Source organism: Anolis carolinensis, chromosome 4 (assembly GCF_035594765.1).
Source record: "Anolis carolinensis isolate JA03-04 chromosome 4, rAnoCar3.1.pri, whole genome shotgun sequence".
NCBI lineage: Eukaryota > Metazoa > Chordata > Lepidosauria > Squamata > Dactyloidae > Anolis > Anolis carolinensis.
In genome coordinates, this window is record NC_085844.1 from 164,082,327 (window position 1) to 164,096,155 (window position 13,829).

General features: G+C 39.5%; 1 protein-coding gene across 1 annotated transcript in view; it reads right to left on the bottom strand.

The window, feature by feature from the left end:
* tnni3k (TNNI3 interacting kinase) overlaps positions 1-13,568 on the bottom strand; it is a 243,372-nt gene extending 229,804 nt beyond the window's left edge. Inside the window, exons 1-2 of the mRNA XM_008114094.3 lie at positions 13,423-13,568; positions 12,805-12,913 (exon numbers count right to left, since the gene is read on the bottom strand). Of these exons, the coding sequence (XP_008112301.1) occupies positions 12,805-12,913; positions 13,423-13,462 (149 nt within the window). The 5' untranslated portion in view covers positions 13,463-13,568. The remainder of the gene's footprint in view (positions 1-12,804; positions 12,914-13,422) is intronic.
* Between the last annotated feature and the right edge of the window lie 261 nt (positions 13,569-13,829).

Genomic DNA, 13,829 nt, shown 5'->3' on the forward strand with positions numbered 1-13,829 from the left:
GGACATTCAACCTCCTTTCCTTGCCTTCTTGCAAGAAATAAAGAGGAATGAGCACATGAGTATAAGGTTCATGTGTGTTATGCTCAGAGTTCAGGACAGTAACTGTTTCAAGGTCTGACCATAGTAAAACATTATTAGTCAATGCAACTTATCAGTAAGGACTTTTCAGGGATTTGCTTGATTCAGTTTTCTGAAACTGTTGCTGCTGAACCAGCATCTTCAGGATAAAGTAATCAGCTAGAACAAAAGGACATTTTTTCCAATTAGCAGCTAAATAATTTCAACCTAAACCTCATTTTCCAGTGCAGATTAGACATATAACTGCCTTGACTTCATTGACACTGATGACACGTTCTCAGATGTTATTTAGATGCCTTAACTACTTGAAAATTTGTCCCATTTATCAGTTTACAGGTTGCTGTCTCTCTTTGAGATAGAGGGGATGAAGGAAAAAGGGTCACTGCATAATGTGCATGAGAATTCATTAAATGAATACTACAGTATACAAGTTGTTCACCCTGAAATATAACTTAGCAGACAGGATGTTAAGAGTTTGAAAAGTTACTTTTAAGAGAATTGTCAGTACAAGTGATAGTCCCAACCCCCCCCCCCCCCCAGCTACATTTTCTTGTTGTTGTAAGTGCAGTAACTCTTTACTTTCCTACTTCTCAAAATACCATATATACTCATGTTAGTCAACCTCATATACAGTAGAACCCCAGTAGTCCGAGTTAAATGGGCGGACCTCATCTTGGTCAACCCGGATCACTCGGATTACCAGGTTTCCTCTCCCTTTGGCGGCCGCTTGGACCCAGGGAAGTGCGAAGCATGCCGGTTCCCTGGGTTCAAGGAGCTGCCAAAGGGAGAGGCTTCCAGGGGAGCTTGCCGCTTCTCTGGGTCCAAGCATCCGCTGAACGGAAAGGAAACTTCTCCCTTCGGCTGGCATTTGGGCCAGCCATTGAGTAGGTGAAGGGGGAGGGCTGCAAAAGCCCTCCCTGTTCACCCGCCCGCCTGTGCCTCGGCTCCTTCGTCACGCCGGGGGCTGGCAGCACTGGCGCCTGGCATGGCGAAGGAGCCAGCCGTGCATGTTGCTAGGTAGATAGAAAGCTCCCTAGCAACACGCATGGGGCGCTCGCCCCTTGGGAGGTGCCCCCTGCATGTTGCTAGGTAGCTTGCTATCTACCTAGCAACACGCACACCTAGCTAGCCAGCAAGCAGGTGAATGGGGGGGGGCCCTTTGCGGCCCTCCCCGTTCACCTGCTCGGATTGTACAGAGGCTTGGACGAGCGGGGCTCAGACAAGCGGGGTTTTACTGTATAAGTTGAGGGCAAGTTTGGGGCCCAAATCATTGATTTTTATATGACCTGTGGATAAGGTGAGGGTCATTCCAAGGAGAGGCTAAAGTATCAGCACTGCCTCAGCGGGCCTGCTGCCGTTTCCATTTTCCTGCCCTGGAATTCTAAAGTGCTACGCCAGAAGTGGTGTCATGGTGAAGACAGCAAAGGGTGATCAGTGTTTCTTTTAGGTTCTTCTGAGGCAGATTAAGATCTTGCTTTTCACCACTCTACTCAGAGAAGGGGATAGATATTTTTTTGATTAGAGTTAAGGTATTCACATTGCGTCATTGAAGGCTTTCATTGCTGGAATCACTGGGTTGCTGTGAGCTTTTCAGGCTGTATGGCCATGTTCCAGAAGCATTCTCTCCTGAGGACAAAATGTCAGGAAACTCACAGCAAACCAGTATTCACATTGATTCATCAATAAGTCAACCCAGATTTTTGGGTTGACTAAAATTTCTAGACTTATACATGAGTATATAAAATATCTAAAACAGTTCCTTTAAAGGTATTTTTTTTTTAAAAAAAACCAAAACAAAACAAAAAAACCCTTAATATTACACTGCTTCCTCTTTTTACTTTGTCACCCACAATGGAACACAAGGCAACCCCCTGGTCCAGCACATGAACTGTGGTATTCTTCCTCTACTTTTAGTGAGGCTACACCTAGTGACTCTAAAAGTAACAAAAAGCTAAATTGTATGCTAAGTTTCTGTCCTCTCAGAATTTGCTATGACATAGGAACTTATGACACAAGGCAGACAATATTTACAGCCAGAAAACAGGATCTTTCCCTTGGATTTATCATATCCCATCACTCCTTTTCCCACCATTTTTCTAGTGGGAGGTATTTCTTTTACAAAAGGGGATTATTAATGGATCACTTGTGTTTGCAAAAGAAGCACTTTCAAGGGAGAGAGGTGGGAAAGAAGTGACATCCTGAAATAAATCAAAGGGAGAAGAAAGACACTGGTTTTATTCAGCGATTATGATTTGTCTGCTTCATCTAATAAACTTTTTATTTATTCCAAAAATGAATTATAGGCATCTGAATAGTTATTTACAAGTCCATTTGAGCTCTGAAAGTTTGTTCACAGTCTTGTTGTTATTATTGTGTTTTTTCATATCATTCTTAACTTGTACCAGTCTTGATAAGAACCTGTCCCAGCATTTTCTTGGCAAGATTTTCATTGAGGATTTGCCATTGCCTTCCATTGAGCTGAAGACATGACTTGCCAAAGGCCATTGATTGGATTTTCATGGCCAAGCAAAATTTTGAACTTTGGAGAGAAAAGTGGAGAGAAAAGGCAGGGTATAAATAAACATAATGGTGATGATGACGACGATGATAATCCAGCACTTTAGCCACTTAAATACACTGTCTCAGTCCTGACAAAAGACTAGTTTATGTGAGCCAATATCTTGCCACACAAACTGATCCTTTGTCACCCAGAGCCAGTGTATTTTAGTAAGGCAAGATCAGTATCAGCTCGCACACAACTGAATAGTCCCCAAATATCCAGAAGTGGCTATTTCTGACAGAGTTCTCCCACTCCTCCTAACAATTCAATATTTATAGAATATAATGGTCTCTCTTGAGTGAGATGTGCAGAGGTGGAGGAGGAAAAGAAGGAGCTCTGATAGTGTTATTTGCACACTATGCTTTTGCAATATTGGCATTTCAGATTTTTTATACCACATTTAGAAACATTTGTAGACTTTCTATTATTATGTGCCATTAGTATGAAGTACAGCAGTCCCTTTTTTCATATGTGCAATTAAAAGTGTCTCATTTTCAACTACATTAATCCTTAAGAGGGAGAGGCAATTTTTCCCATTTTTTGTAGTCACTGCACTAATTGCACCATATGTGTGCATGCCAAGCTCTCCAGCCAGAGTACTTCTTCAGTATTGGAATATGCAAAAGCAAATACATATTTTTTAATTTTTTCCTATGTCTTCTGTGATGCCATGGTACATTTTAATACAGCATAATAATTTCATGGTGTCTGCTAAAGAGGTATATGGATAAAGTGAATAATTAGAACAAACTCATTATTGCTAATACATTTCTAATATTATACCCCTCAAATAGGAAAAAAAGGCCACACTACTTCATTAAATTTGCACCTGATGCAAATGTATTTTGGTTAAAATGCAGCCTATACTAAACAAAGTTATAGAATCTGCAGTTTTATGATTCATTAATGGTGCTTGCTGACCTCTTTTCCGTGACTGCATGACAGGAGAGCAAAAGAGAATTCATTAATAACAATACATAAAATTGGCAACTGAGTAAATATGTATTCATCAAGATCCTCCTCCACAACTAAATATATGCTTAAATAACACATTTATAATATTACTAGTCATTTGACCAGGCACTTTCCCAGCCTCCTTTTTGCTCTACCATGATTTAGAGCTAGAATGCAAAGGAGAAGAAGGAATAATAATTAAAACTTGCTACAGACCTGAATTTGCTCATGAAGTCTAAATTTGGCTTAGAAAATTACTGAAGCTCATGTCCAAACTGCTTTCTGATAAGGGGATATGTTTTTGAAAATGTTAGAGCAAGTCATTTTTCAAATTAGTAATATGGGTTTCTAAAAACATTGCCAATTTGGTATTATGCTAGATTCTGCCACCCTCCAACCCCCCCCCCCCCCCAAAAAAAAACCTGTTTCTGTCTGTGAACCTCATGCGCCTCCTCTGAATATTCCACAGTATGATCTTTAGACACTATATTGTAATTAAGAAAAGAAATGATGTGCACAGAGTTATTTTCATCTCATGGAAGCCCAGGAATGTTTTTGCTCTTTCTGTCAGAAAGGGTAAGGGTAATTATTGTTCAGCATCAATGGCCAGATGAGATGGGGAAGAGTGCTTCATGGAACAGCCCGTTTTAATTACATTCATGTAACTAATGCAGCCAATCCATCACATGATTATGGTTGGTGTCAACCACCAGCCTGTGATCAAATTTGATCATTCTGGGATGCCCTTAAAATTCCCAGCTTAAAACAAGTCAAACAAAACCCTGCTGATTTGTCATTTTATTATTATCCTGTCAGCTCCTGGGCCATAGTGGATCATATCAGGCCATGGTAAACCTGCTGACAGCTCACACTTTCACTGACAAGAGATCTCTGGACCTGGTATGCCTTCTCACAGTTGCAATTTATTTCTTTAGCATGCTCTGCCTCTAGCCCAGACACTAACAGTTGTATGGAGAATGATGCCACGCCTACTTGCTCATTGACTTTCTGTCCATCAAACAAGCAGTCAATACCAGTTATAGGGAAGAGAAGGAGGAACAGCCAGTGATGATAGTGCTTCTAAGAAAATAAGTGCATGCAGGGAGCATTGACTGGGAATTGTTGGAGTAAGTCACCAAAATTAGGATACCATATATCCTCGAGTAGAAGCTGAGTTTTTCAGCCCTTTTTAGGGCTGAAAAAGCCCCGCTCGGCTTGTATTCGAGTGAGGGTCCTGGCTAGCTTATATTTGGGTCAGCTTGTACTTGATTATATAGGTAATCAGAGTTGGAAAGTCTTATCTTATTAAAGTCTTATCTTAAATTACAGTTTTATGTAAATATTCAAAAACATTTAACCTACTGATGCCCCAATTCATGTAATTTTATTGGTATCTATTTTTATTTTTATTTTTGAAATTTATCAGTAGTTGCTGCATTTCCCACCCTCATCTTATACTCGAGTCAATAAGTTTTCCCAGGTTTTTTTTTGGGGGGGGGGGGGGGTAAAATTAGGTGCCCTGGCTTAAAATCAGGTCAGCTTATACTTACAGTATATACGGTAGTTAGCTTGTTGATGGATATTTGATGCAGGGTTTAAAAACAAATTAATCAATGAAATCAACTTCCCCCTTCCCAACAAGTGTGGCCATTTGTATTGATCCAGTTTTGCCTTCTGTCTACTTCTCTCTCCAAAAAAACAATCCAAAAAACAGGGGGATGTTCGATTCTGGCCACTGGGGGGAACAGCTGCTTCATCATCCACTGTGACAGCACTTCCTCATTCCAACATCGTAAATTAGTTAAATTTGCCTCCCCACTTTATAAGTGGTACCTTATTTCCTACTTGATAGATGCAACTATCTTTCGGGTTGCTAGGTCAGCAACGAGCAGGGGCTATTTTTTATTTTTTTAATTGATGGGTACTCACCCCACCACGGGCTGGCCTCGAACTCATGACCTCATGGTCAGAGTGATTCATTGCAGCAGGCTGCTCACCAGCCTGCACCACAGCCCAGCCTACTAATCTAGTGTCTAGTAATCTCTACTTTGTCCTGGGTAAGATAGGATAACTTTGAACAGGATGAATATCCTTTATCTAAAATTATGAAATCTGAAGTGTTCCAAAATCCAGAATTGTCCATGTGGATGACTGAAATAGTTTTGCTTTGTTTTGGACAGCTTTCTAATAATTCAGTGCACACAAACTTTTTTCATGTTTAATCTAAATATATAAAAATGTAATCTTCGTTTTACTATGAATTAAACAACAAAACCACTGAACCAAATCACACCAAATTTGGCCACAAAAGACATGCTGCTGCTCAGTCGTTTAGTTGTCTCCGACTCTTTGTGACCTCATGGACCAGTTCACGCCAGAGCTCCCTGTCGGCCATCACCGCCCCCAGTTCCTTCAAGGTCAACCCAGTCACTTCAAGGATACTGTCCATCCATCTCGCCCTTGGTCGGCCTCTCTTCCTTTTTCCTTCCATTTTCCCCAGCATCGTGATCTTTTCCAAGCTTTCCTGTCTCCTCATTATGTGGTCAAAATACTTCAGCTTTGCCTCTAATATCCTTCCCTCCAGTGAGCAGCTGGGCATTATTTCCTGGACGATAGACTAGTTGGATTTTCTTGTGGTCCAAGGCACTCTCAGGATTTTCCTCCAGCACCAGAGTTCAAAAGCGTCTATCTTCCTTCGCTCAGCCTTCCTTATGGTCCAGCTCTCGCATCCATAGGTTACTATGGGGAATACCATTGCTTTGACTATGCAGATCTTCATTGCCATTGTGATGTCTCTGCTCTTCACTATTTTGTCAAGGTTGGCCATTGCTCTCCTCCCAAGAAGTAATCGTCTTCTGATTTCCTGGCTGCAGTCTGCATATGCAGTGATCTTTGCGCCTAAAACTATAAAGTCTGTCACTGCCTCCACGTTTTCTCCCTCTATTTGCCAGTTATTAATAGGTGTAGTTGCCATGATCTTGGTTTTCTTGACGTTTAACTGCAACCCAGCTTTTGCATTTTCTTCTTTCACCTTGGTGATAAGGCTCCTCAGCTCCTCCTCGCTTTCGGCCATCAGAGTGGTATCATCTGCATACCTAAGGTTGTTAATGTTTCTTCCAGCAATTTTAACTCCAGCCTTGGATTCCTCAAGCCCCGCATGTTGCATGATGTGTTCTGCGTGCAAGTTGAATAGGGAGGGTGAAAGTATGCAGCCCTGCCGTACTCCTTTCCCAATCTTGAACCAGTCTGTTGTTTCGTGATCTGTTCTTACTGTGGCTACTTGGTCTTTATACAGATTTCTCAGGAGACAGACAAGGTGACTTGGTATCCCCATACCACCAAGAACAAGCCACAGTTTATTATGATCCACACAGTCGAAGGCTTTAGAATAGTCAATAAAGCAGAAGTTTTTCTGAAACTCCCTGGCTTCCTCCATTATCCAGCGGATATTGGCAATTTGGTCTCTCGTTCCTCTGCCTTTTCTGAACCCAGCTTGGACATCTGGCAACTCTCGCTCCATGTATTGCTGGAGTCTGCCTTGCAGGATCTTGAGCATTACCTCACTGGTATGGGAAATAAGTGCCACTGTATGGAAGTTTGAGCATTCTTTAGTGTTTCTCTTTTTTGGTATGGGGATATAAATTAATTTTTTCCAATCTGATGGCCAATCTTGTGTTTTCCATATTTGCTGGCATATGGCATGCATCACCTTGACAACATCACCTTCCAAGATTTTAAACAGCTCCACTGGGATCCCATTGTCTCCTGCTGCCTTGTTGTTAGCAATGCTTCTTAAGGCCCATTCAACCTCACTCCTCAGGATGTCTGGTTCTAATTCACTCACCACACCGTCAAAGCTATCCTCTATATTATTATCCTTCCTATAAAGATCTTCTGTCTATTCTCGCCACCTTTTCTTGATCTCTTCAGCTTCTGTTAGGTCCCTGCCATCTTTGTTTTTGATCATGCCCATTTTTGCCTGAAATTTGCCTCCGATGTTTCTGATTTTCTGGAAGAGGTCTCTTGTTCTTCCTATTCTGTTGTCTTCTTCCATTTCCATGCATTGCTTGTTCAAAAATAGTTCCTTATCTCTTCTGGCTAACCTCTGGAATTGTGCATTTAGTTGGGCATATCTCCCCCTATCGCTGTTTCCTTTTGCCTTCCTTCTTTCTTGGGCTACTTCCAGTGTCTCAGCAGAAAACCATTTTGCCTTCTTGTTTTTCTTTTTCTTTGGGACGTACTTTGTTGCTGCCTCCTGAACAATGTTGTGGAATTCTGTCCATAGTTCTTCTGGGACTCTATTTATTAAATCTAGTCCCTGAAATCTATTCACTAGGAATATTTGTGAGATCATATCTAATTGGTCTGTGTATTTTCCCCATTCTCTTTAGTCTGATTCTAAATTTTGTAATAAGAAGTTCGTGATCTGAACTACAGTCAGCTCCAGGTCTTGTTTTCACCAACTGGATGGATGTCCGCCACCTTTGGCTGCAAAGGATGTAGTCAATCTGATTTCGATGTTGACCATCTGGTGAAGTCCATGTGTAAAGCCGTCTTTTAGGTTTTTTGGAAGAGAGTGTTTGTTATGCACATTGAGTTTTCCTGGCAAAATTCTATCAGCCTACGTCCTGCTTCATTTTGTTTTCCCAGACCATGCTTGCCTGTGATCCCGGTTATCATTTGACTGCCCACCTTAGCATTCCAATCTCCTGTAATGAGAATAATGTCTCTTTTTGGTATGTTATCCACTAAGTGCTCCAGGTCCTCGTAGAACTTATCTAATTCTGCTTCTTCAGCAGCTGTGGTTGAGGCGTATGTTTGGATCACTGTGATGAACTCGAATTGAGATCATTCTATCATTTTTTGGGTTGTATCCAATCACTGCTTTCGCAATTTTATTATTAACTATGAAGGCTACTCCATTTCTTCGGTGTTCCTCTTGTCCGCAGTAGTAGATCTGGTGGTCATCTTTTGTGAAGTGGCCCATTCCAGTCCATTTCAGTTCACTGACTCCCAGAATGTCTATCTTTAATCTTGACATCTCACCAATAACCACATCCAGTTTGCCCTGGCTCATAGATCTTACATTCCAGGTTCCTATAGTGTGTTGATCTCTAGAACATCGGATTTGTCATTCACCTCCAGCACCGTCAGCTGTTAGCCTTCCTTTCGGCTTTGAGCTAACTGCGTCATCACATCTGGGCCTACTTGGACTATTCCTCTGCTCCTCCCCAGTAGCATTTTGACCATCTTCTGACTTGGGGGTCGTATCTTCCGATGGTATACCGACATTTCTCTGTTTGTACTGATCCATGTAGTTTTCATGGCAGGAATACTGGGGTGGGTTGCCATTACCTTCCCCAGGGATCGTGCTTTGTCTGACCTCTCTGACATGACCTTCCTGTCTTGGATGGCCCTGCACGGTATAGCTCATGGCTTCATCAAGGCACTCAAGCCCCAGCACCACATTAAGGTAACGATCCATCTCACGGGGACAAAAGACATAGTCATCCAAAATATGTCTTTCAATTAAAAAAAAACCTAGAAAAATTGTCCAGATTACAGAGGATGAGGAAGAGCTTTTCTCCCCTTAACTGCCAGTTAGAAAAGTAGGCTCTGCTGCCTTTAGCCCACACTGTCATATAATCCACTTCAGTGTGGATTTTATACAGTTGTGTAGAAGGGGCCTCATATAATCCACTTCTAAGCAGATAATATAAGATTTTAAATCTAATATGAAATAATTACTGTTGTATAATAATACAGAACAATATAATCTCTAAAACCAGGACAGTAAATAAAGGGCAACACTCTGAAAGCTGGGAAATTGGGAATTCCAGAAAGGAAACAATCAGGGCCAGCTAACAATTCTCAACAAAGGATTCCCCCAGGCCAGAAGCAGTCAGGCTTTGAAGCTGCAAGGCCATTAAATGCTAATCAAGGTGCCTAATTGCAGCATTCATATCTGCCACACCGAGACTATCAATTGCTATTCAAACTGGCCATCCAAAGATTCTGCAAGGTAGAAAGCGTCCAGGCTTACAAGCAGCAAGGCTACTCAGTGCTTTTTAACCTGGCCAACCAAGATTTCCCCTAGGTGAAAAATCCCCAGCCTTTGAAGCCACGAGGTTACTCCGTCCCATTCAACCTGGCCTAGCAAGGATGCTCTATGTAGAAAGCAGCCAGGCTTTTAAGCTGCAAGACTATTCAGTCCAATCCAATCTGGCCAAACAATGATTCCCTTACAAAGGAAGTAGCCAGGCTTCAAAGCGACTCTTTGATTGAGGGTGCTACTCCAGCCACTCCAGAAAACAGCCAGGCATTGAGGCTGCAAGGCTATTCACTGCTATTCCACCTGGCCAACAAAGCTAGTGATATATATGTGTGTGTGTGTGTGTGTGTGTGTGTGTGTGTGTGTGTGTGTGTGTATATATATATATATATATATATATATATATATATATATATATATAATCTTTAGGCTATGTGTATAAGGTGTATAAGAAATATAAAAGAATCTTGTGTTTAGAGTTGGGTCCCATACCCAAGATCTCTCATATATGAGCATTTCAATATCTAGAAAAAAATCTGAAATACAAAACACTTTTTAGTCTAATCGTTTTGAGCAAGGAATGCTCAACCTGTATGAGATGCTTACATGTAGTCCTGGCATATCTCAGGCTAAGTAGCCTATTCTATTCTCTTGTCTTTGATTTTATAAATTGATCTAAATTAGTCAATATTTTGACTAATTTCAAATTCAGTGTGGATGGTAATAAAGGTATGTTGCCTTAGGCCTAGGATAAATTAAAACATCACAGTCCACATCCTTTACAAGAATTGCACTTCACTAAGTAAAATCAAATACAGTAGTTGACTTTCATCGTGGGCCATTATTATGGGATGAGACTTTAATCCTCCAGGTCAATGAGAAGAATCTCCTACTTTTAAGGCTTTGAATATTGATTTAAATGTGGATTTTGAAGGTAAGTGGATTTTGAAGGTATCACTGTCTGTGGCTAATGTGGCTCAGCTAGTACCAAGTAACTAAATGGCTGTGTTTCTTTGGAACTTCATCAGGTGAACTCCATTGGGAGAAAAGAGGAAAAACTGTTTATTATGAATTTTTCATATTGTAGCACAATAGAAAAGAGAGCTAAGGCTACTGCTCAGCTTAATTTTCCCACCAATTTTTCTACCCTCCACTCAAGATGTAGTTCTTATAGCATAGTGGCTTGCGATGGGTTTCTATTGATTACTAGGTTTTGGAATTTGGAAAGAGGTTCTAGGTATGAGTCTGAATCACTTATTGCTTTAGGTATCCCACATTCCTTTGTGCTTTAAGTATCACCTTTTTCATCCCGATTCCAAGTTCGTCCCAGTTGAGGACACTTTGATTTGCTACTCAGTTGATACCACAGTTTATTTTGGGGACTGGAGTATGTTGTTTCATACTCCAGAATGTGATTATTCTTTCAGAGAGCAAGAGCCTTGGGCAGACTACAGGCAGACCATTGTACCAACTGGGATAGGTTGCGGAAACTGAGTGTCGACTTCTTCCATGATGACTTCAGAAAACTTGTTCATCATTGGCAGAAATGTATCCATCCAATTGTCTGGTGATTATGTGGAAAAGTAACGAGTGGTAGTTAAAGAGCACATTCTAAGGATTATTTCTGCATTTTATTTATTAAAATATTCCCGTCCAAACCGAAGTAACAAAGGTGGAGGCATTATTTTTCATTCAACCCTCGTATGTAGACTTCACAATTAAGAACCTGGTACATGGATCTATACAGTTGTGACCTGAAATAATTTATGTATAAAGCTCTGACCTGATGCCTACTTCATTTCTCCACCTATACTCCACCGAAAGCATAATGAACCTGAAATTACTGGAAAAAGACAATGTGAAATAATGGAATTGAGAAACCTTCAGGTTTTTATGTGGATTAAAAACTAATATCTAGTTTGATTTATATTTCACTCCCTAGTTATTACATCTTAAAAAGAAACAGGCAATATGAATTTGATACAAATGAGATTGTAAGCATGGCAGTTCTGGGGCCAGTGTCAATGTGAGGAATACTCTATTACCTTGGTTGCATTTGTTAAATGGAAACGCTTCCAGTATGGTACTCTATTACAGACTATATGTTATGATCATATTTCTTTTACCTGGTATTCTTCATTCACCACTTACTTTGACTGTGTGGGAAAAGATTTATCAAGTTATGAAGAAAATCTCATTCATCATTCATATTTGAATATCTTATCTATTCAGGTTTCTCTTTAATGATACTACTACATTTTCTCTCCATTTGGTTTTACTTGAGGTATATCACCATTTACAGTGGAGACGTACATTTGTTTAAATGTTTTGCATGCTTAGTTTTATATCAGTGAAAGCAATGGCAGATTGACCTGATGGAATAAACAGGTACAAACCGTTTCTATGATGTATGTTTCCCATGGAAACCATTGGCACTCTTTTAAAACTTGACCTCACCTGTATGTCTGTGGAATTATTTATTTAATTTGTATCCCACCTTCTTTCCAATGTGGGACCCAAGGCAGCTTACAACAAGGCTAAAGGAAAAGAGTGCTAAAATAAAAGAAGGTGATAAATGCTCTTCTGTCCATGGCGAGAAATTAGACATATTCCTGGCAATTTTGAGCACAGGAAAGAAAGAGTGAATATGTCTCTTCCAATGCTATTGGTGTGATACACTTTTACACCAGTCCACACTACACACATTTCTTCTACAAAATTAAGCATCAATCCCAAACAACTGTGTAGTTAAAATACTACTGAAGAAATCATATTGATTCTACCCAGCACATCACTTTTTTTCCATGATTGGCTTAACTTTCCTGTCAAGTATACCTCTCCACTATACCATACACAGCAGGTCAACCTAACTTACTGGCCACTTCAATTCAAATCTAGTAACCATTTCCACATAGATGCTTATTCTTCTAACTCACATTTAGAAGGATTGGATTTTTAAATGTTTAAGCATTCAACAATATTTTTTTTACACAAAATAAGAATTAAATGCACAGAATTTCCAGTCTGGAAAATTAGAATACAGCTACCCTAATAACCTGAATCATAAATTCACAACATCCAAGGCGGTGAGATGTTAGGTATGTTTCACCAAGCCCACAAAAACTAAACCAAGTAGGTCCATTGCGATCAAATGACTTACCTGAAAACATGCTTTAGTTCAGTAAGTTCTTTTTCTTTGATTAATAGATCATCTTCTAATCTTTCAGTGATGATAGTATATGATTCACTAACCTTTTTCTTCCACTCATCTAAAGGAAAAAAGGGGTATGATAATTGTCCTCATTTAAAAGAAAAACCCTTCAAACATATTTGAAAACCATTCCATGGTAGAAAATTTGACTTTTAATCTCTCCTTGTGATTATTATAAGTTATGTATAAATACTATTCTTATATCTTTTCTTATATACATTTACCTTTCTTTGAAAACAAATCATTTTATAAGATTTTAAGTTCACATTATTTGATTGTTAGTAATTATTTGATTGCCTGCCTTGAGAGAACAGAATGAAAATATGTTTTTTTTTCATAAAATGACAATTAAATAAACAAATTTATTTGAACATGACCTTTGTCAATGATTGATAAATCTATTAAGTTTTTAGTATAGCTGTCTTTCAAAGTTAAAGGAACACATACTGCAGTCATGCTATTAAGTAAAGACCAAGTAACTGGCATTTGAGCTCCAAAGTAAGTTAGAACAAAAATCTTGATAATATATTTATAGAATATTTCCTTTAAAGTAGAAAGATTAATTACCAGTGCAAGTTTGGGTTGGTCTGGATTTATAGTTCCCCATTTGTTCAATATTTCTTCCTTGATTCAACAAAGTTATTGTGGTAATATGACTCCTTGTTCAAGAGCACTGACAGTCCCACTCAGAACAAAAAAGCACTTCGATAGTCTTGTATCTAAAAATAAACTGTGTGCCAAATGGAATGTCATGCAACAATGACACAGAGCAAAACAGTGCGCGCTATCAAGTGTAGAACACAAAGGGCAACTAATCATTCTGTTGGAATACATGACCAGGGTGAAATTATTGCTTACACATCTATTAAAGGTGTGCAGATAAATGTATGTATAGGTATTATAGGTATTATTATTTATATTTATATTAAAGCTATGCATATTAAAATGAATACATATGTACAAAACTGCTACCA